The sequence below is a fragment of the Myotis yumanensis genome, unplaced genomic scaffold (assembly GCF_028538775.1).
Source record: "Myotis yumanensis isolate MYYU_CA2020_CCGP unplaced genomic scaffold, mMyoYum1.0.hap1 SCAF_17, whole genome shotgun sequence".
Taxonomy (NCBI): domain Eukaryota; kingdom Metazoa; phylum Chordata; class Mammalia; order Chiroptera; family Vespertilionidae; genus Myotis; species Myotis yumanensis.
Window position 1 is genome coordinate 42,373,605 of NW_027223768.1, and position 27,134 is coordinate 42,400,738.

The 27,134-nt window shown below is 57.5% G+C and overlaps 1 protein-coding gene across 3 annotated transcripts in view; it reads right to left on the reverse strand.

Moving 5' to 3' along the window:
* The window catches only part of DDR2 (discoidin domain receptor tyrosine kinase 2), a 64,927-nt gene that overhangs the window by 6,096 nt on the left and 31,697 nt on the right, over positions 1 to 27,134 (reverse strand). For all 3 annotated transcript variants that reach the window (XM_070397432.1, XM_070397433.1, XM_070397434.1), the window contains 14 exons: positions 22,660 to 22,762; positions 21,304 to 21,535; positions 21,068 to 21,215; positions 20,694 to 20,799; positions 17,372 to 17,555; positions 16,179 to 16,422; positions 12,791 to 12,853; positions 11,963 to 12,093; positions 9,023 to 9,233; positions 7,707 to 7,930; positions 6,551 to 6,678; positions 4,769 to 4,960; positions 4,300 to 4,534; positions 3,402 to 3,551 (listed from right to left, as the gene is read on the reverse strand). In XM_070397432.1, coding sequence (XP_070253533.1) covers positions 3,402 to 3,551; positions 4,300 to 4,534; positions 4,769 to 4,960; positions 6,551 to 6,678; positions 7,707 to 7,930; positions 9,023 to 9,233; positions 11,963 to 12,093; positions 12,791 to 12,853; positions 16,179 to 16,422; positions 17,372 to 17,555; positions 20,694 to 20,799; positions 21,068 to 21,215; positions 21,304 to 21,535; positions 22,660 to 22,762 — 2,351 coding nt within the window. The remainder of the gene's footprint in view (positions 1 to 3,401; positions 3,552 to 4,299; positions 4,535 to 4,768; positions 4,961 to 6,550; positions 6,679 to 7,706; positions 7,931 to 9,022; positions 9,234 to 11,962; positions 12,094 to 12,790; positions 12,854 to 16,178; positions 16,423 to 17,371; positions 17,556 to 20,693; positions 20,800 to 21,067; positions 21,216 to 21,303; positions 21,536 to 22,659; positions 22,763 to 27,134) is intronic.

Genomic DNA, 27,134 nt, shown 5'->3' on the forward strand with positions numbered 1-27,134 from the left:
CTCTGGGGTCCCTACCACCAGCCCAAAGGTCAGGCGGCAGCAAATGACATCTCAGACTGGAGACCAAGTGGTTAGAACCCGGGGTCCACTTAGACCACGAGCCTCCAAGGAAAGTGTCCTCGGGAAATTCTTCACCGCTTGTTAAGACAAATTGAAAACAAAAACGTTAAGCACATTTATTCTCAGTCTTGAAATGATTGCTCGACACGCGTGTCAGAGGTGATATGCGAACTCATTTTTTTGGTTGATTTTTCTTTGTTAAATGGCATTTAAATATATAAAATAAATATCAAAAATATAAGTCTTTGTTTTACTGTGGTTGCAAAGATCAAAAAATTTCTATATGTGACACGGCACCAGAGCTAAGTTAGGGTTTTCAAAATGCTGACGCGCCGAGCTCAGAAGGTTCGCCATCACTGCTCTATAGGCTTCTACACACTTTCAATTGCATGCAAAGGATTTCAGGTTTGCCTAAGCGACGGGCCCTGTGTATAAAATTCCTGCTAGAATTCATGTCGCTGAAGTTCTCCTGAATGAGATCCACTCTGTTCGGGAAGGAGTGATGGTAACGGTGCCATTGGAGAGGCACAGAGACCACACGCAGGCTGGGCGGCCCCTGGCAGGGACAGTGGGAGAGACGGCCACACGCGCCAACCCAGACTTTCACGGTTCACACACCGAAATTCTACCCATACGACAGAAAGCAGTAAAATATGAATTGTAAATTCATATCATCTATAATAATAAAAGTGTAATATGCTAATAGACCAGGCATCTTTCCAGACGACCCTTGGACGAAGCCGGGGCTGCGAGGGAAGCCCAGGTCCTGGGTGCCAGAGGGAAGGAAGTCCTACGCTTTCATGAATTTTGTGCATTGGGCCTCTAGTATTTACATAATAAAATGTAGTAATATAAAATAATAAAATAGAAATTTAATAAATTACATTTAGTAAGTTAATGTGTTAAATAATTTTTTCCTTTTTAGTTTATTGATTTTTAGAGAGAGAGGAAGGGAGAGGGAGAGAGAGAAACATCTACTGGCTGCCTCCTGCACGCCCCCTACTAGGGATTGAACCTGAAACCTGGGCATGTGCCCTGACCTGGAATCGAACTGGCGACCCTTCAGTGCACAGGACAACACCCAAGCAACTGAGCCACACTGGCCAGAGCAATTTTAATAAATTTTTATTGAAAATTTAAAGTTGTGCTTAGAGGCAAGGAGCTTACTCAGAACAGGGTGGTGATATGTGGCTTTGGCCTGGGCTTTCGTCAAATATTTGACTTCACTACTCAACCATTGGGCATTTGGTCAGAATATATTGGTTCACTACCAGTAGGAAATGGTGGACTTTTTACACTGAATATTTTAAAATGAGTAAAAAACTACCATTTGACCCAGTGATCCCACTTCTAGGAATATATCCTAAAAAAAAAAAGACCAATCAGAAAGGTCATATGCACCCCTATGTTCATAGCAGCACAATTTACAATAGCTAAGATCTGGAAACAGCCCAGGTGCCCATCAGTAGATGAGTGGATAAAAAGCTGTGGTACACTTATACCAGGGAATACTATGCAGTAGTAAAAAGAAGAATCTCTTACCCTTTGGGACAGCATGGAGGAGCCTGGAGAGTTTCATGTTAAATAAGTCAGAGAAAGACAAGTATCACATGATCTCACTCATATGTGGATTCTAAGTAACAAAATAAACTGATGAACCGAGTGGATCCAGAGACATGGAAGCAGGGAACAGAGCACAGAATCCCAGAGGGAAGGAGGGGGAGGGTGGGTGGGTGGGGCAGGTAATCAACCAAAGACCTTGTATGCATACATGTATGGCCCATGGACACAGACAATAGGGTGCTGAAGGCCTGAGGCGGGGGGGGCAGGGGTGGGCTGCAGGGGGTCAATGGGGCGGGGGGGAGGAAGCAGACATATGTAATACTTTCAACAATAAAGAATTATTTTTAAAAAATAACAAAATGGCCGAGACCGGTTTGGCTCAGTGGATAGAGACTCAAGGGTCCCAGGTTCGATTCCGGTCAGGGGCATGTACCTGGGTTGTGGGCACATCCCCAGTGGGAGATGTGCAGGAGGCAGCTGATCGATGTTTCTCTCTCATCGATGTTTCTAACTCTCTATCTCTCTCCCTTCCTCTCTGTAAAAAATCAATAAAATATATTTTAAAAAAAATAACAAAATGAATAAAATATCCCAGAAATTATTAGAAATTGAAACTCCATTAAATGACAAAACTATTATATCGTGAAACTGAATAGCATAACATTTAAGTAACTAAATTTGTAACCTTAGTGCTGCGTCAAAGCTGTGTGACACGTGAGCAGCGGTGGACCTGCGGGGCCAGCATGCTGGCTTCTGCGGCTGTTTATGGTCCGATTCAGCCTCAAGGACACATTCTCCCCTGTGGGATTTCAGTCCCCAGACAGTAGCTGAGAGAGACCATCCTCCTCCCTCGCCGATAATTCCAGGATCCACTCCAACCAGAACCAGCCTCTTCCCAGAAGCCCAGCTGCCAGGGGAGGTGAGAGCTTCTGGCCCCGTCCCTTCCCTCCGGCACTCGTGGTAAACCTGCCCTCCGCCACAGCAGGGAGCTGTGGCCTCATAACAAGAAAGAGGACTGAGATCCGCTGCCACACATGGCCACCGAGTGTCAAGGTAAAATCCAGCCGCAGCGCGCTCCCCACGTGCAGCTGCGCCCTCATCGTCCGCCACCCCGTGCGCACACTGGCCTGGTCCGATCTGCACCCTGGGACCCATGTCTCCTCTTCCGCCAGAGCCTCCTCTCCCCGCTGGTGCCGCACCCCAGGGCCCTGCGGCAGAAGCTTCGATTCCCACCCACAGGAGCTTCACTGCGCCAGCCACCAGCCTGAGAGCACCCGGCCAGCAGCGGGGACCCCTGAGGCTGGAAGCCCTGCTGCCCTGTCCTGAGAGGCGGTGCCGGCTGAGGGTGGGAAGTCCAGGCATACCTGATTGTCTCGGGACATGGTCGTCTAGAAACATCGCCAGAAAGTCCAAACCAATTTTTAATGAACGCTAATAAATCACTTACTTTCAAGCTTCTCTTTGTCAACCAGGGAGACAAACCTCATGGTTTAAATCAAGAGATAGATCAAACCTGAGAGCGAGGATTTTATTTCCTGGAATGTCTGGGCTGCCAAGGAGCCTGACCTGCTCCCTCCTGCCCCCCAAGGATCCTAGGGGGACACAGGAGCAGAGTGTGTGCACGGTGCCTGGGCAAGAGCTGGTCTTTCACGTTATCTGGATGATTCGTGACAAAGGACTTCATCTGGTGGCCCGTCCTCCAGCCAGCCTGTCCTGCTAAGCCAGGCCCGCTCTCTCCCCCGAGAGAGCACCGGCCCCGCCTCCCAGCCCGGCCTCACCTGCCTCCCTTGGTCCCGGAAGAACTCCCCGGTGTTCTCGATGACCTGCTCGTCGGACAGCTGGGAGTAGGGCTGCTCCTGGCAGAAGGTGAAGGCCTCCCACAGGGTCACCCCGAAGGCCCACACGTCGCTGGCCGTGGTGAACTTGCCCTGTTTAGATCGGGGCAGGAGAGAAAATAAGAACCACCTGCGCGCAGGAGGGGCTGGGGTCTCACAGCCTGAGTGACCGCCCCCCGCCCCCCCCCCCCCGGGCTCTGAAATGGCCGGCGGAGGCGCTGAGAGGACCGGGCAGTCCCCACACCTGTGCCTCACTCAGGGCTGCGTCCCCTGGACACGGGCTCAGGGCCGATGGTCAGAAGAAATGACATTTGGAAAAAAAGTCTCTCTTACCCACACACGGTCCAGAAGACCAAGAGTTGAATAAAAATTATAAAACAAAGAATGATGAACTTAAAATAAAAAGTAAACGGTGATAATCATTAAAATAAAAATATAGAGATCAGTGTAAATAATGAATTAGAAATATGGTTATGAAATTAATTCGGAAGAGAACTATTTTGTGTAGATAACATTTCTTTAAATGATTTTTTAATTCCCTAAACTAATGAAGACCACTCAGTAGGTGGAAAGGAGAGAGGGGAAAAATACTAACTCCCTTATCACCATGGGTGTATTTTTAACCCTTTTCCCCAAGTTTTCTACAGTGAGCATGTCACATTTACCAGCAGAAATAGGCAAGTGCCAAAAAGTAACAATTAGCACTCAAAGCAGGTCATCCCATCTGAGCAGACACCAAGCCTGCGGCTGCCTCGGCGGCCCGGGAGTCCCTAGCCACGGTGCCCACCCCTGGGCCACGGCATGCCCCCCCTCCCCCCCCCCCAGGGCCAAGACCGCTCACCAGCAGGATGCTCTCCCAGGACATCCAGCGGATCGGCAGCACGGCGCGGCCCTGGATGCGGTAGTAGTCCCCGCTGTACAGGTTCCGGCTCATCCCGAAGTCGGCGATCTTGATGGTGTAGTTCTTGCCCACCAGGCAGTTCCGTGTGGCCAGGTCTCGGTGGACAAAATTCAAGGAGGAAAGGTACTTCATGCCAGAGGCGATCTGAGTCGCCATGAACTTCAGGTTGGCATAACTGAGGAAAAACAAGAGAGAAAGTCGCCTGTGGACAGAAGGAGCCGTGACAAGTGCACAGTCTGCACGGTTCCAGCCAACACCGACCCCACATGGCTCTCTGCTCTTCCCTGCGTGGCTACTCCCCACACGCCAACCCCGCCGTCCGGACACAGTGAGCTGTGGGGCTCGCTGCTCCCCGTCTGCAGACAAGGTCCCTGTCAGGAAGGCAGACAGGGGAGGGACACGGCTGTACCTGACAGTGGGCACCTGACTGGGGCTGGAGCTGGGCGGCTCGTGGCGGGAGAGGAACTGGTTGAGGTCCCCGTTCTCCATGTACTCGGTGATCATGCACAGAGGGTCGTCGGCGATGCACACGGCTAAGAGGCGGATGATGTTGGCGTCCTTGAGCCGGGACATGATCTTTATCTCCTTTAGGAAATCATTCCTTTGGAGAGAGACACACGTGGATAAGCCCAGAGGGGCCAGAGCCAGTCAGGAGGCAAAGGTGGCACAGCACCCGTCCCCCCTGCACCAGCCTGGTTCCCAGACAAGCTTGGGGAGGACAGAGGACGGCCGGGCTGCCTCACTCTCACAGCCTGGAGCAAGGCCCGGCCGCACTGCGGCCTTCTGAGAGCGAGAACTGTGAGTCACAGCGGCAAGCCTGCACCCAGCCACAGGCCTGCCCGCGGAGAGGTGCCCCCGGCTGCATCAGATACGCCCGCCCAGAACTGCTTGCGAAGTTAAACTCTTCACCGAAATCGCGTCTGACGAGCACAGCAGTTTACCCCTAGGGAGAGCCCTGGAGCCACTCTATGAAGAAAGCAGAAACCCTGGGTCCACCTGGCAATTCTGCGTTTTCTCCTGCTGGCTTTTCTGGATGCAGGCACCCCAGCGCCGGTCCCAACATCAACACGGTTTCTTACAGTTGATGTGGGCAGCAATATGCGGTCATTTCAAAACAAGTGCTCACTGGGCCGAGACTAGTAACTGTCCATGTATTTGGTGGCAGCCGCCCGAGTCACAGAGTGGCTATGCCCTTTCCCACAGCGGTATTTGGGTCAGGGAGGCCACCAGCCCACATTCCCCAAATGACTGGAGCAGATCGGTTAAGTCTCCTGGGAGTTTTCTAGGAAAATTCTATCAATGGACACCCCCCGAACCGCGTCAAGTACAACAACCCCAAACAGGGGTCCCCATGGCTCTACAGGGGCCAGAGCCCCGGCCGCCCACCACTGCTCAGTGGGCGTGGACGCAGGGGGGGTGTGCCATCGCTGGATGAGACCCAAGGTGTCGTCTGTCATTCGTGCTCTTGTCCCTCACACTGGAGTTCTCAGTGACAGTCCCGGCCCCTCTCAGTTCTCCTCCCTGGCTTTTCTTCTTCATCCCACATCTTGCCGTTGGCAAGGCCTTTCCTGTACCCTTTCCGCCGTGTTTGGAGTTCACGGTGTTTGAGGAGGGATAAGAAACTGTCTCTCACTCTGAGTCTCAGCGAGACTGCCATCTATGGAGGGAGGGTCCCCGTTGGGGAAACTGCTAAAGGACTGTGGATCCTTCCGCTTTGAGGTCATGGTCCTTTTCCAAGTGGAGGTTGCTTCTCACTGTGGGGGTTGCTGGACATAGAAGAAAAGGAGCACAAAAGAGGGGAAAAGTGAGAAAGTAAATGGAGATGGAAAAAGGGACGGAGAAGGCTGAGCAGGAGGGTGGTGACCGGCAGCAAGGACACTCGGGAGCCTCTGTGGACAATGGCTGAGAAAGCGCCCACTTGGACGGCCATCTGTGGGACGGTCAGGCCGTGCGGACGGTCAGGGAGTGAACAGGTAGTGAGTCCAGTGGGAAATGTGCCTTTCTGGGAGGGAGATGGAGAACAAAGGTGAGGATGCTGGCCCGGTAGAAGATAACGCGTAACCATGGAAACGTGAGGTGGCTCACAGACCTACCCTCTCCAAAGAAAAGATTGCTCAGAAGTTTCCCGGGGTGTCCCTGACCTGACCTGAGGATGAAACACATAAAGGAAACTCAAAAGGCAGCCACAGACCTGGCGTTCTTGTTGGCATCTGCCCGGAGCATCTTCACAGCCACCAGGACCGGCTGGCTGGCACTGGCATCCACGGCCAAGTCTTTGCCTTTGAACCTTTCCATCCCCTCCACTTCGCAGAGATGGACCTGGACGAAAGGCATGCGTCTCAGCACCAGCGCTCCCGAGGTGGCTCAGCCTCCGCGGCGCCTCCGGGGGAGGGACAACCGCTCACCACGCACGTCCAACAACCAGGCGCATAGACGCATGGACACATCTACTACCCAAATACTTATAAAAACAATAGGACGTGTGCTGCTTCATACAGGTCGTGTCCACGGCCCGGAACACGGTGTGTGTGAGTGAACGAATCCGCAGCACGGCATCCACCACGGAGGGCTCACCACCCGTGCGAGCCGCTACACACGCTTGAACCTTTGTGGATCAAACGCCAGGCAGTGTCCCCTCTAAGACGACCCCTTAGCACAGGGCTGGCGTTACAAGTGCGGGTCCTGTAACAGCACAACGAGCCTGCGTCTTTCACTCGGGGCAGCATGAGGACAGAGAGCAGGAGCAGGGCCTCGGACTCCTGCAGCACCAAGCCCCGGGGGGAGCACGCCGCACCTGAAACCACCCGTTAACCAGGCGTCACCCAGGGAGCGTGGGCGGCCACTGCTCAGACCTTCAGAGGCGCGCGGTGACGAGGAGGCTGACAGGAGAGGGAAGGACCAACACACAGGCCTGCCTCGAGGCGCCCGCCCGCTGCTCCTCCTCGGCTCGGTCTGCGAGTCGGGCCCGGGCTGCTGTGGGACGTGGGCGGGCGGGCTTGTGTGGGCCCTTGCACATAAGTCCCATGAAGGGAGAACAGGGGGCCCTCGAGAACGGTGTCGGGACAGTTTATGAGACGATCACCTCCTGCGGGCCCCCGCCTGCTGTCACCCTAACCAATGTGAACATATGGAATGTCCTCAGGGCCTGGAGAGCCTGGGGACTTGCCCGCTGTAACTCCCACACAGAAGCCAGCTGGGCAGAGGTGCGGTGACCCAACACCGGCTTCCTGGGAGCCGCGGGGAGGCGTGGCGGGCGTCCGCAGGGGGTCCGCTGTGGAGGGACTCCGCTCTCGGGCCACGTTTGTTCAGCGCGGCCGGGACTGGATGCCCCTCTCAGAGCCACTCACCTCCCCGAACTGGCCTTCCCCCAGCTTCTCCTTGAAGGCGAGCAGCTTCCGGGGGAACTCCTCCACGGCCACGTCCTTCCCGGAGAGCAGGTCCATGGTGAGGGCGGGCACGGAGTAGGTGTTGCCCCCGGTCACGCCCTGCAGGTTCACGATGTCCGCCTCTGCGTAGTGGGGCGCGCCCTCGGGGCCGCTGGGCGGGCCTGGCTTGGCGAGGCCGCTGCAGCCTAGAAGACACGGTGGAGGGCTCGCTCCGGGCTCTGAGGCTCCCGGGGTGGCCCCGTGAGAGACGGGGGATGGGGCAGGTCCCCAGCCCCGTCTGCCCCCCCCCCCCCCCGACACTGGGCTCCCAGAGGCTTCCTCGTGGCTTCGGATCGGCCACCATCGCGCCTCTCCTTTCTCAGACCACAGGACCGCAAGCATGTCCTTGGGTGACCTTGGGGACGCTATCCCGGCCACCATGGCCTGTGAGGCGGAGGTTACGGCGGGAGCTCTCTCTAACAGCATCTTCCTTCATTGTGAGGCACCACCCCTGGCTTAATGACCTAGCTTAGGTCGTGAACCGCTTTCTGGTTAAATTTACAGGATCTGGTTTAAGACACTCCCTAACTTGAAAGAAAACATTGAAATACGAGGGGTGTTAGCATTCAGAAACCAACTACGTTGCCCAGCCTGGGAACTCGCTTCGTTCCGCCCTCTTCCGGCCGCCTGTCCGCACTCCAGGCTGGTGCCCCTCGCGCAGCCCCTCCTGTGGCTCAGGCCGCAGCTTCCTCTCTTCCCTCAGGTCTGTCGCCTGCCCTCCCCGCCCCTGAGCACCGTCCCTGCCCCTAACGGGCCCAGCAGCCCCTCTGATGTCGCTCCACAGCCACTTCCGCTGGCACTGCGTTTCCAAGCGGAGCTCTTACTGAGAAGAGCCGGGAAATACGCTCCTCAGGAAATCTGTGTGAGCGGTAAAGCTCACCAAGGGAAACGGACTGAACGAGGGAACAGGTCTGGGTGGGGAAGCCGAGGCCCCGGGCCCCGCAGCCTCCACTGCTCCTCCTCCAGGGGCCCCGGTCCTGAGCGCACCCCCAGACGCTGGTCCGGGGAAGGCCCTTCCGGGCACTGTCCCTCGGCCACCTGAGGGGGCTCCTGGCCCCCACGCCTCAGTGAGCCCTTCTGTTCACTCGCTTCCACCTCTGAGGTGGGGCCCTGGTGGGAGCAGAGGAGCAGCACTCGGTGGGGGCCGTGGGCCCCTCCCGCTGACCAGCCGGTGGCACGCCCACCCTCCCACCCTCGGCCAGGCTGCCCCCAGCTCCCTGCTGCTCTTTCAGCCTCACCCGGCGCCTCCTCCCCGGGAGCGAACTCTGGGAGCTTGCGGATCAGCCTGGAGGGCTCCTGGTAGTCGGGCCGCAGCGGGAAGATGCGGTCGTAGGTGGAGCTGGAGCCCTGCTCACTGGGCGGTGAGGAGTGGTTGTTGTGGAACATGCTGGACTCGCTGGGCAGGGACAGGCTGACGGTCATCTCGTCGTCCAGCATCCGCCGGGAGGCCTGGCAGGGAGGGAAGGAGGGAGGGCTCGCTGCACGGGGGGCCTTCCGGCTCCTCTCACCTGCCCCCCATGGGCTCTGCGAGCTCTGGGACTGCGTGCTGTGCGGCGGGTGCCGGCTGGTGGCACAGGCCTCACTTCGCGTCCCCTGAGGCCCTGGCACGTTCTTCACCTGACCCGCTGAGAGCCTGTCCGTTCCAACCAGAGCTCTCAGGCCCAGCGTTCGATGTCCCCGGCAGCAGTGGACTTGGCTGGCTACCCCGTGCCAACCACAGCCCAGTGCGTCCACGGCTCACCCAGTCCCTCTCACCCACAGTCTGACCAACCAGCAGTGCCCAGTGAACCACACCTGCTTCAGGATCACGGCAACTAACTGTGTGTCATCCTGTCTGGTGTGACCTGCTGCTCCTTCAGAAAGATGCCAGAATCTGAACCTGGCTGTTTGGTCCCTCACCTCACACTGTGGGTGTCGATGAGAAACTTAGACGCCTGCTTCGCCCCTTTACTGCCTGAAGGTCCCTGTGGCAGTAAAACCCCCAAACCTAAGCTGGAGCCCAGCACACTGGGGGGCTCAATGCACACGGCTGAACCTCCCCGAGAAAAATCCGCGCACACCCTGCCAGGAGCCCACAGGAACTACAGCCTGAAGCGAATGCTGAGTGACGCCGGGAACGGGCCTCCCCGGGGTGTTTGCCCGCAGTGCTCGGAGCCACGGGGCCTCTGCAGGTCCCTTGCTCAGGGCCCGGGAGAGAAAGAACTTTCACGGACCAAGATAGACAGTCCAGGGCAGACGTTCCTCCCCTTTGGAGTCCAGTCAGCACCCTCTCCGGCCCAGGCGGGGGTTTCGGAAGCTAGGCCCAGGGGAGGGGTGAAGCATGGCTCACAGAGAGAGAGAGAGTCAGCTCTGGAGTGGGGGACGCAGACCCGCCCCTCAGCCCCACCGCCTGTGTGATCAGGACACAGCAGCTCCGACCGCCCAGCAAGCCTCAGCCCAGGGCACCAGCGCCAGTGCCCCCACCTCCGCCTCCACCGCCTCCGCCCCTGGGCTGCCCTCTCCCTGGACGCAGACGCGCGTCCGTCACAGGCGTCCCACGTGCTGCAGGCGCTCCTGTCGGTCTCCAGTCGCTATTTGTGGTGAGAGCCTTAATTCAGGGAAAGTGCTTTCAGGCTGACGGCGAGGCCTCTCTCCCGTGAGATGCTGCGGCCGAAACCCCAACTCGAGCCTCTCGTCTCAGAAACTGACTGCGGAGCAGCTCAGTCCGGAGCCCCGTGATGCCGTCCGTCCTCCCGGCCTCTCCCGCCCGCCCCTCCCGTGGGCACTGGTCTCCTGGAGGCCTCCCAGGCTCTGCCTGGCCCGCCCGCCCCTCACAGGCAGTGCCAGCCCCACAGCCCACGCCCACGGGAGCTCCCTGCCCAGGGAGGACGTCCACGGCCAAAGGTAGGAACCCTTACTCCCCAGAAGAGCCCGAGGCACTGAGCAGTCGTGTCCAGAAAACTGGTCTCTGGCCCGAGGGACCAAGCGAGTCATGGTCGGTCCACCTGTGGTGACCTGAGCATGTTTCGGAAGAAAATGACAACTTATTTCAAGACCGACAACTGAAAGAACAGAGAGACAGGTGTGAGCCGTGTGACGTGAGCACATCACGTGTTCCCATGAGAAAGGCCGTCAGGTACAACTCTGCCCAACTCACCATCACTCAGTGAGAGTCAAGTGAAAGTCCTCGTGGACGGTAAAGCGTTAGACAGATGTAAGTTGGCTTAGACAAGAAACTCCGAGGAAGGGGCCCAAAGGGATGGACAATTGTAACGTTAAGCATGCAGAGAAGCGGGAATAGAACTGTGAGAGCTTGGCTTGGATATTAGTGAGGCTGGATGCTTACACACACACACACACACACACGCCAAAAAATGAACAGCAAACAGCAAAGAAGAGGAGCAGTATTGTCAGAGATTTGGGGTAGGTATCAGTTGTCCATCAGAAGCACTTGTTAATATTTTTTTAATTGTGTTTTAAGAGAGAGAGGACGAGAGATGGAGAGAGAAGTAGAAACATCCATGGAAGAGCAACATGGATCAGCTGCCTCCTGCACACCTCCTACTGGGGATGGAGCCCACAACCTGGGCATGTGCCCTCACAGGGAATCTAACTGTGACCTCCTGGTGCATGAGTCAATGCTCAACCACTGAGCCACACCAGCTAGGCTCCTGTTAATTTTTAAAAAATAAATAAATATATATATTTTTTTTATTGATTTCAGAGAGGAAGGGAGAGGGAGAGAGAGATAGAAACATCAATAATGAGAGAGAATCATTCAGCAGCTGCCTCCTGCAGGTCCCACACTGGGGATGGAGCCTGCAACCCAGGCATGCGCCCTGACCGGGAATCAAACCGTGACCTCCTGGTCGATGCTCAACCACTGAGCCACGCCGGCCGGGCATTCTGTTCATTTTTTTTAAACGCACATGCCTGCACCTCCCCCTCCACCCAGGGTGTCAGCATCTCTGAGGCGAAGCCTGAGCTGAGATCTCACGACTGGGAGGAGCTCTCTGGGGAGGTCCCAAAGTCTCCGCTCTGAGAATGAGAACGTGGACCTGCCCGTTCTTTCCTGGCTCCTTCAGCGACCAGCCTCTCCACCCTGCGCTTCCCGGGGCCCGGGCGAGCGCCTCGCTGGGTGCAAACCCTCACAGTTCGCCCTTGGGTCCCGGGGCAGCAGCGGCCTGGCGCCTCCTCACCTTCTCCAGCATCTTCTGCCAGAACTGCCTCCAGAGGATGGTGACAATGACGGCCAAGAGGATGAAGATGATGGCCACCAGGCAGCCAATCAGGATCCGGGTGTTGCTGTCGTCGACTTTCAGCATTGGGTCTGCAACCAGGAAGAGAGAGAGAATGCCGTCATCTGGTGGGACAGGAAGAGAAGGGGGCCTGGACCAGCGACAGGCCTCTCAGGGTAATTCCTCCGGTGCCACCCGGACACCTGCTCCCTCTCGGCCTTGCTAGTCAGTCCTCTTGCCTCCTCCTCCTCCCGTGTCAGACGGGATCATGGACAGCTTTCCAACTTTCCCCAAATGTCGTTCCTTTATCACCGCGGCCGGGGTCTACGGGCCCCTCGTCACACCTCATGAGAACCAGGTGAGGGTCCTGGTCTGCGCTCTCTGAGATGTGACAACTTGCCGAGGCTCGTCTTTGAGACGCAGGGTCACGCATTTCCCAGGTGCTGGCTCCCGCAGCCAGTGAGTGTCTGAAGCTACGGACACATGTCTGCACATATATCTCCGATTAGAGAGGCTGGTGCTGCTCTCAGCGCCCCACCCATCCATGGACACCCGGGGGGCCGCGGGTAGAAAGGTCTCCCCCTGCTTCTGCTCCCCATTTCCCCATCTCTCACGAAGCCACTGGAAGCAGGCCACCTCCGCCTCGGGCAGGGAGGAGCGGAGGCTGGGCCCACCTGTTGGGGGCGCTGTCTCCGGGCAGAGCCAGCTGCGCCAGCTCCCACACAGACAGCAGGTGCAGTCTCCGCCCCCAGGAGCTCCCTTCACCTGGTTTGTGGGAGGGGGACTCACCGTAGGTGGTGGGCGCCCCCGGCGAGGCGGGCAGGGCCCCGGAGGTGTTGTACATGGCAGCATCTGTTAAAGACAGGCGGAGTCAGAGCTGTGGGCGAGGAGCAGGCAGCAGTCTGCAGAGGATGGGCCCGGCCGGCACAGCGTGAAATCAACTTCTCGGCCGGCCACTCACCTTTCTTAAACATGAAATCATGTCATACATTAAACAAAAACATCACCATTCATCTACTGAGTAAGCGCAACTTTTGTAAAACTTTTGTTTAAGTTATTATATACTAGTGCCATGGTATAAAAAAGAAAGAAATAGTGATGTGGCCCTAGCCCATTTTTCTCAGTGGTTAGAGTGTCGGCCCACGGACTGAAGCGTCATGGGTTCAATTCCGGTCAAGGGCATGTACCTGGTTGCAGGCTCCATCCCCAGCCCCAGTGGGGCACATGTGGGAGGCAACCAATCGTTGTGTCTCTCTCACATTGATGTTTCTCTCTCTGTATCTCTCCCTTCCCACTCTCTCTAAAAATTAATGGGGGGAAAATCCTTGGGTGAGGATTAGGAAGGAAGGAAGGGAGGGAGGGAGGGAGGGAGGGAGGGGGGGGAGGGAGGTGTGGAGAGCCGTGACTACATATTATCATAAAGCACACATAGGAAGTAAGACCCCAAGTCAGACAACGCGCAGGAACTCGGGGACGTGGGCCTGGTGCAGGCTCCTGCCAAGGGCCTCTTTCCCTGCAGGAACTCCAACTGTGACAGAAGGGCTCTCACCCTGCCGCATGGCCTGGCCCTGGAATTGTGAGCGAGCCTCGTCCTGCGGACAGAGGACGGCACCGAGTGCTCTCTCTGGGAGGCGGCAGCTTCAGGACTGGACCCCAGTATTCGCCAGACTGACGTTCTCCTCTGGGTGTCTGGCCGAGGAGGTCAAGAACCAGACCTGCACCTCTGTTCCACGGACGTCCTCGCCAAACCCTCGGCGCTCCTTCGCAGCGTGCTTTCCGCGTGCGGCGGCAGCTGGCCCCCCAGGACGGCTCGGAACCGGGTCCTCAGGGTCCAGTGAACACGAGCATTATCGTGATGTGGAACCCAAAGCTCAGGAGGCCCCAGGAGTCAAGCACCGTCCGGGCTGCCATTAGCTGTGCCCGGTACCAGCCGCTGTGCACGCCCCGCGAGAGGACGGAAATCCGCGGTCCCCGTCACACAGGTAAGCGCGTCCTCCAGGCCCCGCACGAGGCTCAGTCCTCGGGCAGCGTCCAGGCAACTCCACTGCCCGCGGCCCTTCTCTCCTCTGACCGCTGAGGGTTGGTCCCAGTTTGACAGCGTCCTCAACGCCTTTAGCTTCCCCAGACCTGGCACAGTCCTGTGCCCCCGCTGTGACCTCCAGACTTCATTCCCACCAACAGCAACCAAGATTGCCGAGGAGATGGTTGGTCCCACTCCGGGGCAGTAAATGCTCAAAATGGGCGCGGGGCACCCTGTTCCTCCTAAAGCAGGAGAGTTACCAGAGGCCGTGGGGTCAGGTCCGAAGGGTATGCTCGAGGGTAGGCGCTCCCCGCAGGGCAGTCTGAGCTTCAGAAAGCATTTGACTCAACACACTGAATTTCTAAAAAGCAGTGAAATGCGTGCGCAATGACACCAAAACAAAACCAGGACGGAGAGCCAACAGCTCATCAGACGTCCTTGGAGGTTGCGAGGGCACCGACTCCCTCCGACAGCTGCCGAGAAGGGAAACCAGGCACGCGCCCTGCCTCCTGGGCACGAACGGTGCAGGAGGGGCCCCCTCAGAAGACGCGGCGCTGACAAATGCAGAGTATCCAAGACCTGGAGGGCCACCCTTCAGCGTCCCCCCAGGAGCTGACTGACCCAAGCAGCGGGCATTACGGACGTGCGGGGTCTGGGGGCACCTAAGCACAGAGGTCCCTCTCCCTGCCCGAGAGCGCCCCTAACCCCCAGCCCAGGCGGGCGCCTCCCCCAGCACCGAGGGCCACCATGCTTGTGGGCCCATGAACATGGTTAAATCTATTGACTTCCTGACCCCTGAGAAGTTTTTTACACAATCCCAGGGTTTGTGTAAAAATAGCCTTTAGTAAAGAAACTAGCAAAAGACTCTAAAAATCTATGTAAATCTACTGCTTGTCCCTTTAAAAATTATTTCTCAGGGGGCGGGGTGAAAGCTCTGGCAGGTTAATCAGGCAAACGTTTCCCTGGCTGGTGTGGCTCAGTGGGTGGAGCGTCGGCCTGCGGACTGAAGGGTCCCGGGTTCAATTCTGGTCAAGGGCACATGCCCGGTTGTGGGCTCAATCCCCAGTGGGGGGCATGCAGGAGGCAGCCAATCAATGATTCTCTCCCATCATTGATGTTTCTATCTCTCTCTCCCTCCCCCTCTCCCTTCCTCTCTGAAATCAATAAAAATATTTTTTTAAATAAAAATAAATAAAACAATCAGTCCCCCCCCCCAAAAAAAAATAAAAATAAAAAATAAATTTAAAAAGCTCGAAGCACCATCTAGGAAAAGCCATTGACAAAAATAAATATGGAACCGGAATTGAAATCGGCCGTAGATACACCCTCCCGTCTGAGGGATGAGCCGCCAGCCAAGCCAGGTCGCAGTTTTTGAAAAGGACTGTTTCAGATGAAAGAGCCGTGTGGGATACAATGAAGGACACAGCCCCAAGGCCCATCCAACCAGCCAAGCGCAGCAAGACACCACGGGCAGCAGAGTGGGCGGCCGCTGGGGACGTGCAGGCGTGGCCGTGCCTGCTGGTGAGTGTTGGTAGATGTTATGATGACGTCATGCATGTAAAGATGATGCCAGTTTCCTAGCGGCACTCGAGCGTTCTTAGTACTGAATTGCCTTCGATTTGCCCTAAAGTACAGTGGGGCCTTGACTTACGAGTGTCCCGACTAACGAGTTTTTTGAGATACCAGCTGTCTCTCGGCTGATTATTTGCATTGAGTTGATAGAGAAATTTGTGTTAACGAGCTCCTTAACGAGCTCGGTCTCGGAACGAATTAAACTCGTAAGTCAAGGCCCCACTGTACTTAGCAAAGGGGGAATGGAGCACACCGGCGTGCCGGTCGGGGAAGCGGAGGGACCCATGGCTCCCTGTGCCTCCTGTGCTTTTAGGGAATTTCCTCTCGATGTTTGAACAGTGACGCGGGGGCTCCTGCCGACGGGCTTACCTCACAGAAGCGTCTACCACACCGTGCTCTCCCTTTTCAATCCTCATTTCTGTTCTCTTAGACAAACAGGTGGGAGCCAGCACATGTCCTGTCCCTACAGCCCCGGCCCTGGCCCTCCACCGGGGCAGCCAGGAGCGCGGTCCCTCCGTCCCTGCCATCAGAAGCCACCGGCGGGGGAGCTCCCGCACCCCGCCCGCTCCGGGGCCCCGCCCCAACCTGATTGGAAGGTGATCTCGCTGAACATCATCCAGGTGTCGGCAAAGTGGTACTGGCACTTGAGGGCGCTGGCCATGCGGTGCTGCAGGGGCACGGTGACGAAGCGGGCGCTGGGGTTCACGTCGTCCAGCACCAGCGGGAAGGACACGGCGTTGGGCTCCCACTCGCCGGCCTCTGCGCGGAAGTAGCACTGCACCTCCTTGAAGGTTTTCACGCCCTTCTCGAACATGTTGTTGCAGTGCACCTGGGGGAGGGGCCGGGCCGTGACTCCCGTGCTGGCTCTGGCCACACGCGGAAATGGACGTGCTCTGTATTCCAGGCCTCCTGACAGAGTCCCCAAGTCCCTACAGAGGAAGACTGAAGCCGGCCATCGCGGGCTGAGCGGTCCGGCCCAGAGGATGGCCCGCGGCCGCTTGCCTGCAGAGGCTGCGACCGAGAGAGGTGCTCTCTGCCAGGGTCCTATTCCTGCCCCCAAGCTCGCCTCCAGCGTGGCAGAACATTTAGACCGAGAGACGAGAGACGGCTGGTGCAGGCAACCAGGGCACTAACCTGGCCGCTCACAGCGGTGACGGAGCTGTCAGATGCTGAGTGCAGGGACAGAGCCGACAGGGGAGCCCCTGGAGGAGCCCGGGGTCCGTCAGAGAACAGACACCCCTGCCTGTGAACAGCTAGTGGAGGCCGGCTCCTCGGTGCTGGGGGAGGCAGCCGGGTGGGAAGTGGTTCAAAATGCGGAGCCCCCCTCTCTGTGGGGAGAGCACCTGGGTGGGACCCTCAGGAACCCCCCCTGGCACGGGGTCGCCTCCGCAGCCTGGCACGTGTGCCTCTGTGGGCCCCTCCCTCCTTAAAAAGACATTAAAATTAGATGGTACAACTGTGTTGTTCAGAGGGGGGATAATTCTTGGCCCTGAAGTTCATTGTTTTCCTCTGATATTTGAAGGAGGTAAACCATGTTCATGGGCCCACAAGCATGGTGGCCCTGGAGACCGCCCACCGTGCTGATGGACGCGCCGGCTCCGAGTGGACACCACACGCCACGAGGGACAGTGGCCTCGCCCGACCGCCTTGTTTACAATGAGGAAATGGCCAGACCGCCTGGGGGACTGGGGGCCGCGCGTGGCCAGTCAGGAGCGTGTTCTGCAGCCCCGCCCAAGGCCACCAGCCCCCGCCACGCACAGGGCCGTGTGCCCGCTGACCTTCATGGTGGTGAAGTTCCTGATGCGGTCAAATTCAAACACGATCTCGATGTAGCCGTTGGTGGCACTCTCGTTCCTCCAGCCCACGTAGTCGTAGCCGGGCCACACGTGGTACTCGTGGGTCTGGGTGAAGTCGTCCAGGCCGGACACCCCGTCCGTCAGCTGGCCCAGCCCTTCGGTCATGCTGCCGGCCAAGGCAAGAGGACGGGACAGAGGCCCGAGTTAGCGCATGCTCACGGAAGAACTCTCACCGGCTGCACCGGGTTCTGAAAAAGCTGGTTGTCATGGAGGGTGTAGGATTATGAAAAATCCGATATATCTGACAGTATCGACTCATTCATCCTGCATCGGTGCAGAATGAAGCTTCATATCGATGAATTTTACAAAACATTTGATTTTGATTCCCCTTCAATAGCAAAGCTGTTAAACAATATTCTATCACTTACTATACTCTCTTGTGCCCTTACCTATTCTTACATACTAACATAACAAGTCTTTTTTTAATGACTCGATATTAATCAAAGACACGTGATTAACGAATCTAGGAGTGTGTGGCTGCAGAGATGCAGGTGGAGTGGACCGCAGCCTGCCATCCCCAGTCCTGGTCCCTGAGCGGGTTGGAAACTCATTGCTCAGCGAGTCGGTTCAGTAAGCCAGCCCACACCCCACACTCCATCCGACACCAAACTACAGGGCAGGAGCCCACTGGCCCTTCCACCCCACCCGTGAAAGAGGCAGAGGGATTGAGAAGTGCGAGTTGGCAGTCCCAGGCAGCCATGGGCCAGGGGCAGAGCCAGTGAGGTGCAATAGCTATGGACAGTGCCGGGGGCCTGGACTTCTTGAGGTGCCACGTGGTAAATGACAGCAACGTCTAATTCCTATGCTGTACACCTGGAAACAATGCCAAATAATATTGGGAGTAAACTGTAACTTAAGAATAAAAAACCTGGGACAGACCTGGCTGGAGAACCTAAAGAGGAACCTGGCTATGATGATCAAAAAAAAAAAGAAATTTCTTGGCTGTGAATTTTGGCCGAGTCTGTCTCCTTGGAAGCCCAAATAACCAGATACTTCCTCTCCCTGCCCTCTGGCAGCTCTATTAAGCATGTGACTTAAGTTTGGCCAATTAGAAGCTTCCACTGGGGACTTTGAAACTTGAATGAATAAGATAAATATAGTGGGAAGTAGCACCTCAGCAGGACTAGAGAGGGATACCCAAAAATAAATAACAAAATCCACTAAAAAAAAAAAAAAAAGAATAAAAAACCTGCCACATTTAAGTACTCATTTATATTTCATTTTAATCAAATTCATAGAAAATGAGACCCACAGAGTGAGAGGCATGGATGACACGAGGGTCAGGGACTGGCTCAGTTTTGTTCTGGGCCCGGCAGCCTTCCCACCTCCGAACAAGGCCGCTCTGAGGGTGGAGCTGCCGGGAGCCCTGCTGCTCGGCCGTTTCCCAAGACTCTGCATTGCGGGCTGGTGTCCCGCTCAGCCACACGGCATCTCCGCCGCCCATCTCCTCACATCACGGCCAGCTCTAGTCTCCTTCCCTGCGTGAACGTCCCTGCTCACCCCCTCGGTCACCATATGGCCTCGACTTCCTTCTCCCCAACCCCTCCTGGCCCTGGCATTCAGGTTCCTCCAAATTATGACGAATCTGCCTCGCTCTGCTTCGCACTGTGGCTTCAGGGAACTGAGCTGCTGCTCCCCTAAAGGCAGGCTGTGGTCCTGTCCACACGCTGCCCCTCTGCCCCCAACGCCATTTCCACGCCCCCTGCCTGGCGGCTCCACACCCTCTGGGGCCCGTCTATCCATCCGCCAGGTGTTCACTGGCCCTCCCTACACGAGCAGCTCTCTCTCTTCAGGGTACTTCTCCCTCCATTTTAATCCCACAAGCTTCGGAGCAAAGCGAAGGAACCTTCGTTACGTGGGCCAGGGTCTTCCCTCCGTGCTGGGCTCCTCCGGGCGTCCCCCTCCTCTGCGCCAGGCCGCTCGGGACACGGCTCACTCACCCCCACGTGTGGCCGCTGATCCCTATTTTAGCCCCATTCCTACTGAGAGCTTCGGGACCAATGGCTGCATGGACCACGCCTGGCAGGCACCATGATTAGCAAATTGGACTCAAGCCTGGGGTTTCCTCTGGGCCCTGGGAATAGGCCGCTGGGCTGTGGCCGAGGGATGATGGCACACCGACAAGGCAGCAGAGGGGCGGGACCAAGCGGACGGGAAGGAAGTGACCGGAGAAGGAGGCTGCAGTAAGGGCGGCGGGGACAGCCGCCTGCTCTCCCTTCAGGGCCGTGGGCCCTGGACCTCCACGCTCCTGAGTCACCAACCTCAGAGCTCCAGTCTGGCCCTCGCCGTGGGCTGACTCCGCCAGGCTCCACTTTTGCCGATCAAAACTGAGCTGAGCGAGATAAGGTGTGGAAGTGGGTGGGCGAATGGCCAAGTGTGGTGCCACCTGGGACAGGTGGGGACAGGTCTTATCCAACCCTAATTCCTGCAGGGCCTGAATGGACTGCACACGGTCTCACAGGTCCACTTCAGGCCATCACTGTTCCAGCTCCTGGGCCAGGAGTCCTGTCCTCACCCCCCTCCACCACCCTCTGCTCTAGCTCCTGGGCCAGGCATCCTGTCCTCACCTCCCTCCACCCCCTCTGCTCTAGCTCCTGGGCCAGGCATCCTGTCCTCACCCCCCTCCACCCCCTTCTGCTCCAGCTCCTGGGCCAGGAGTCCTTGTCCTCAGCCCCTCCCCACCCCCCTCTGCTCAGCTCCTGGGCCAGGAGTCCTGTCCTCACTCCCCTCCATCACCCTCTGCTCTAGCTCCTGGGCCAGGCATCCTGTCCTCACCCCCTCCCCACTGCTCCAAGGACCAGCCCATCCTCGAAACCCTCCTTGTCTACCCTAAGCCTTTCGCACCTTCTAAAGCACCATAGTTATGGGTCATCCTGCCTGAACCTCTTAACCTGTGCAATTTATTAAACGGACGCCTTCTGTCCCTGCGGCCCGTGCACGGCTGCCAGGCTGCCATTCGTGAGTCAGACCCTATGTTCCGCTTCAAGGGGGAAAGCACGCTGCGTCCTCCGCCCGGAGCCGCCCTGTGAGCTCCGCTCCTTGCCATTCCCTGTCCTCCCAGGAGGCCCCACTTCCTGGGAATAAACTCCCCGTTGGCTCCATCTATGTTATCCCGTGACGCCCAGGACAGGGTCTGAAGAAAACTGGGGGTGGATTGACTGGTTGATTGGCTATTGATCCCAAGCCATGGTTCTCTTTTAGTGGCCATTTTCCCATTCTGAGAACCCAAGTCTCCGGGAATTACCTGTACCCGACGGCTCCGTCGTAGACAGAATCGTTCAGGTAGATGACGGCGCCTCCAGGGAGCACGAACTGCTGTCCGGCCGGAGCGTTGTAGGACACCAAGCCGTCTGCGAGGGGAACGAACGGTCAGCACCGGAGCCCACCACCCCGGGAGCCTCCCGGCTGCCCCTGCGCTGCGGCCCACCAGGCCCCGACCCGGGCACAGCGCAGCCAGGGGTGACTGAAGTGATGCCACGCTGGGAACACCCCTCCCGGGATGGGGAGCAGCCGGGCTGGGTGAGCGATGGTCCTCCTCTCCTCTGACCGAGAGGGAAGTCCGCATCTGGGACCGCGCACCTGCCGCCTCACTCTCTGCAGCGTGGCTCGGACACCTACCCAGCCAGACGCAGCCGTAGAGCTCCACCCTCATGCACACGTTCATGGAATGGTCGGTGACCGGGATGAAGCGGACGAATCTGGCCACAATGGGTGGCTCCAGGTCCTTCAGGAAGATGTCGTAGGGGTTACTGCTTCCGTCCAGCACCTGAGCAGAAAGCAGAGAGGGGGCTGTGATGCTCCGCTGACCCTTCCTCCCCCAGCCTCCCTCCAGGGCTAGACGTCTAGCCTCCTACCTGCTTCCCGTGCCGGTTCCGCCAGGAGATCCAGCGTGCGCCGTCCCGGCTGTAGTGGATCCTGTACATGGGGGCGAACTCAATGCCGTGGCCGCCCGCGTGGCGGCCCTGGGTCCCCACCAGCGTGATGAAGTGCAGGGAGTGCAGGTCGATCTGCAGGAACTCCTTCAGGTCATCGGGCTCCACCGGGATCTCGGGACACCAGGCTCCATCCCCTTCCTCCGAGTCCAGCCTGAGACATGAGGGCAAGACGCTGATCCGTGACTCCCGGACTCCGCTCCCAGCGCAGCCAGCAGCTGCCCGGCCTGGCACAAGACCAGGGAGTTCTCCCTCTCGGTGGCTGCACCACCGTGCCCCCGCATGGTCAGGCCCTTCTCCCTGGCACCAGGGACCCAGAGGACAGTCACCACTGGGAGCTGGGGCCTTCAGGCCACAGGGAGGCCTGATTCGGGATGCAGAGACCTCAGTGGAGGTGCCGTGAAGCCTCCCCCACAGTCACTGCACCTGCCTCCCCTGATGGTCGCCTGGGTGTCTGGGGAGGGCTAAGGTTCCCAGTGTGGGCAGCGTAGCCAGCAGGAGTGGGGTGGCCGCCCAGCAGGTGGAAACATGGTGGGAGTGAGGGGAGAGGGAACCGCGTATCATCTGGTGCTTACGTCCAGGCTGCGCTGCCGGGAGCAGAATGGGGAACTGGGTGCCAGGTTCGTTCGGGGACCCTGGGACACGCTCCCTCTTCCCTGGCACAAGCCTTTGCTCACAGGTGTTGCTCACCCCTGCTGACCCCGTCCAGCCCCACCACCACCCCTCTCGTCCTTAACGCACGAGTGGAATTTATGGAGGTTGCTCTTCTTATGGGTGATGCGAGTTTAACGGAAATCCACACTTCACACCAAAAGACTCAGCTCGAAGAAGGCGGTTCGGCCCTAACAAGCAGAGGGGCTTTTGACAAGGAGTTTATTCCTGCAGACGACCCGGTACCAGCGCACGGGGAGCGCCACACTCCTGGGGACAGGGCCTCCCGGGAGGCGTCCTTGAGAGCAGGGTGCTCCCAGAGCAGGTCCTCGCTAACCTGCACCCCCGCACCTGCCGCCCAGCCACCCTCCGGCATCTCCCGGCAAGAGGGCGAGGCCAGCCCACTGCACCCGGAGCCCCTGCTGTAGCGTGGCCTGGCCTCCGCGGTCAGGATGTCGCCAGACCTGCACTTGCGGCCGAGCCCCAGCTCTCCCTGAGAACACGCAGCCCAGGGCAGGCCCGTGACGTCCTCTGGTTCCCACACGCTCCCACCAAGCACCAGCCTGTCCAGGAAACCTGTCCCACTCGGAGCTGCTGCCCGGTCCCCGCCTTGGGCCCCGCCCTCACCGTCCGTATCTGGCCGCGGTGGACTCTGACCACTGGCTGGAGGCTGTGATGTCCTCATCCGGAATGTGGCCTCCCGACATGCCCAGGGGGTAGCGGCACACGGCTGGACCAAGAGAAAGCAAAGACAGGAAATCCGTATTGTTACGTCCAGAGGCCTCCCTGGGAAGAGCACCGCTGGTGATTGGACGTGGAAAAAGCGCCTCGGATCCTCCAGATCGCGATGACTCGCTCTGCTCACCGTGACGCTCAGCCTTTCCTTCCTGGTTCTGCCCCCAAACCGACCACCACGCCATCGTCCGAGCGCTGACCCGCGGCCAAACTACCTTTTGGTCCAAAGGCTGAAAGGACTGTAACGCGAGTTGTGTGGACTTTCCCATCCCCACCCCCTGTCAGCAGATGGGATTTCCTACAGGCGATGCTCCTCGCAACCCGGGCGGGGCCAGAGCACCCCTTCCTCCCGGGGGTGGTTTCATGGAACTCGGGAGCAAGCCCAGACCCCCGGGAAGGTGCGGAGCACAGCCGCGGCCCCTCGGCACCAGGCTGGGCCCCTGGCTCAATCAGGACCCTCAGAGATGGACCCCTCCACCCGGGGAAGGGGACAAGGCCGGGTTCGCTCTCCTGGGTGAAACAAACAAGGATAAAGCATGTGAAAAACTGGGGTCCAATATAATGAACATCAGACAACCCAGGGCAGCGACCCTGAAAGACAGGAAACAAGGCGAGAGCCCAGGCGGGGCTGGAGGTGCCCTGAGTGGGGACAGAGCTTGCAGGAAGGGCTGGTCAGAGGAAATGCAGGCCTCCCAGCTACATTCACATTTCAGATAAAAAACAAATACCTTTGAGCATAAACATGTCCCATGCAATTAGAAAAAAAAAATCATGTAAAGAAGCAGGGAAATAGAACCTTCAGTGAGAAAAAAATCAACCAATTGCAACTGATTCAGAGCGAATAGCGAAATGAGAGTTGGGAAATCAAACAGTAAAACAGAACTGTGTTGCATGTATTTAACCATAAGGAGAGCTTATATGATACTAGTGACCCGGTGCACGGATTCGTGCACATTGAAAGGAAATTACTTAGAAGGTGGCCAGTGGGGCGGACACGCCCTGGAGCCAACCTCCCACCGTCCCTCCCCGGCCGGCTGCACCTGGGGTGGTGCCGTGGCTCGAAAGGCATCTGACGAGTGAGCGGGATCCCTCCAGCAGGTGGGTCCCTCGGCTTGGCCTGCGGGGATCGGGCCAAAACCGGCTCTCCGACATCCCCCCAGGGGTCCCAGAGTGCGAGAGGGCACTCTGCAAAGTTGCTGTCATACAGGGTGTGGAACACAAATACAGGTGTGCAGTAAACCAGATTGAAGGCTGACAGTGCCCCACAACAACATAGCCCACGGCCAAAGGTGGAATCATGCGGCCCCACGAGGAATCGGGCTCTCTCCTCTCTGGTTTCGGGGCACGTCACCCGAGAACTGCCATTGCCAAGTCACTGCAACTAGGCAGCTCCTGCATTGAGCGTCTGCCCGCTGGTGGTCAGTGAACCTCATAGCGACTGGTCAGACAGTAGGAGGGACACTTAGCATAATAGCCTTTTATATATATAGTCTATAGTCTATATATAGACTAGAGGCCCAGTGCATGAAATTCATGCAAGGGTAGGGTCCTTAGTGGCAGCTGGCTGCCGGCTGGGGCCTCTCTTCATTCCGCACTGCCCCCTGGTGGTCAGCGTGCATCATAGCAAGTGATCAAACTCCCAGTCGGTCAAACTCCCGAGGGGACACTTTGCAAATTAGCCTTTTATATATATAGATAGCAAATTAGTAAATCAGATTTCTAGAGATGAGACTTGAATGTGTGAGATAAGCGCACTGGATGGGATTACAGATCGACATTAAAGAAAAGACTTATGAACTTAAAAACATCAATGGAAACTATCCAAAACAAGAAACAAGACAGAAAATCAATCAATCAACAACAAAAATAAAACATCAGTAAGATGTGGGAATTTTCAGGCCTCCTGGATTCAGGTCAGTGGGCTCCTTGAGGAAGAGCAGGGAGGGAGACAGAAAATCAATTGAATAAAATTTGATGAAGGGGGAGGGGTGGAGAGGGCAATGGGGGGACATATGTAATACTTTCAACAATAAAGATTTATTTTTAAAAAATTTGATGAAAAGTCTAAACCCAAGAAGCTCTATGAGCTAAAGCACAAGAAGCATGAAGAAAACTATACGACAGGATCCTCGTCCAATTGCTTAAAAACGGGCGCAAAGAGAACACCTAAAAGCAGCCAGAGAAAAGGGAGCCACTGTGACCAGAGGCCCACAGACACCGTGACAGCAACCTTCCCGTCCAAAATGGGAATTCCATCGTAAACACAGAGGACAATTTCTTGTTATTTGTATGTTTTTAAGGGGTAAGCGGCCATTTAAACAAAAGTAATAATGAATTGTGGGGTTCACGCCTACACCACAGTAAAACGCATCAGACGACAGCGCAGAGACCTCCGGAGAAGCGGAAGCTGTCCTCCCTGTGACGTGATGTGAGACACCTGAAGACAGACCAAGGCAGCACGGCAGGTGCGCACGCCGTGCCACGCTGCTGAGACGCTCCGGAGCGACGCCGGGGGAGGTGGCGCAGTGAGGGCTGCGAGGACATCCGAGCCACCCAGCCAAAGCCTGGGGAGGGGCGTTTTTGCATAAATAAATTATTCCAAAATTCACAGGCAACGCAAAGATCCCAGAATAGCCAAACAACCTTGAGAAGCAGGTCGGGCACCCTTCTGAGAGCTCTCACTCAGGCACAGGCTCAGCCGGGCAGGGCCGGGAGTCAGGGCCCCCGTGGCCGCAGGGGAAGGGCACAGGGAAGGACAAGCCAGGGTTGGCGTCCTGCATCCGGTGGGTCCGTGGGCCAGGACGAGCCGTGCCCCGGGCACCGGCGGCAGTGAGCAGCAGCACCGGGCCTGCCTGCTGAGCACGCCTGTGCCGGGTAAACTCCTCTGGGGAAGGGATCCAGCCAGGAGTGAAGATGCAGACTGGCAAGTGGCCCTGGTTCTAAATGCCAGGCCCGAGGGCCCCCAAGCCCACTCTGTCACTCATCAGACCCCAAAGGTCTGTCTGGGAGCCCATCCGGGCACAGCCGGAGCCAGGCCGGGGCACAGCGAGGGGCGCAGGGCCAGGCACTCAGTCTGAGCGTGGCTCCTGCCTCTGCTGCCAGGCTGTGTTGGTGATTTCCCCGACGCTGCCGCTGCCCGTCTCCTGGACGGAGAAGCCAGCTCCCTCTTCCAGCTCCCGGAGTGGAAAACTACCAGCGCCCGTGGCCCAGGCCCGGGGGCGCATCCGGGCGCTGCATCCAGTGGGCTTGGCGGGCTGGCCTGGGAGGAGCAGCTGCCCAGGAGCCACGGCCATGATGCTGCCAAGGTGAAGCTCAAAGGGCTGCTTGTTGCTGCTGTTCGCCATCTGGCTGCGAGCCCCAGGCTTCAGGTCCTGCCAGTGAGAGTCCTATTGCGCTTCCAGGAAAACGCCAGGTGCACACGAGGCCCCTCTGGGCACGGGGAGGACACGGGTGACTGGGGGTGGGGGGTGGGGGGACACCCAAGACGGTCTGTGGGCCACAGGACGCCTGCAATCCTGAGCCTTCAGAGCCAGGAAGGGCCTCCAGGAGCCACACCCCTGTGATGGCCCCAAGTTAAATATCGGAGCCAGAGACGTAGGTTGACTGACCAAGGATGCAGCTGACTCATGTGACCAGGCCGGGCCCAGGTCTCCTGATCCCTGTGTCCTCGCTCTTCGACCCCAGGCTACCATTGTCTAGTTCAGTGATGGTGAACCTATGACTTGCGTGTCAGAGGTGACACGTGAACTCATTTTTTTGGTTGATTTTTCTTTGTTAAATGGCATTTAAATATATAAAATACATATCAAAAATGTAAGTCTTTGTTTTACTATGGTTGCAAATATCAAAAAATTTCTATATGTGACACGGCACCAGAGTTAAGTTAGGGTTGTTCAAAATGCTGACACGCCGAGCTCAGAAGGTTCGCCATCACTGGTCTAGTTCTTCCAAGTGCAGAGGGACGGGATGCCCCAGTTAAAGAGGCTGAAACACGTGCCCACAGTCCACCTGCAGCTCCGCCCGGAAGTATCAGGGCGGGCTCCACGCCACGGGAGCCTGCCAGGGGCCGCGGACGATGACTGGGTTTGCTCCGGGCAAAAGGAGCTGTTCTGCCAAGACCCCTTTTGCCTGCCTCGAAACTCCCCTTAGGAACTGCCCTCTGGGATTACGGTTTTCCTGGAAGACCCAGAACTTTCCAGAAATAATCCTGCTGAGCTCCCTGAGCACAGGGCACCGCGTGAGGGTCAGACAGGTGCATCCTCCCGTTAATGGAGTCAGAAGGCTGCACAGCGAGACCACGCGCCTCACCCGCCAGGAGGGAGCTGCACCAGCGCAGCAGCTGGCCGCTGGGAGCAGAGGCAGCCGGG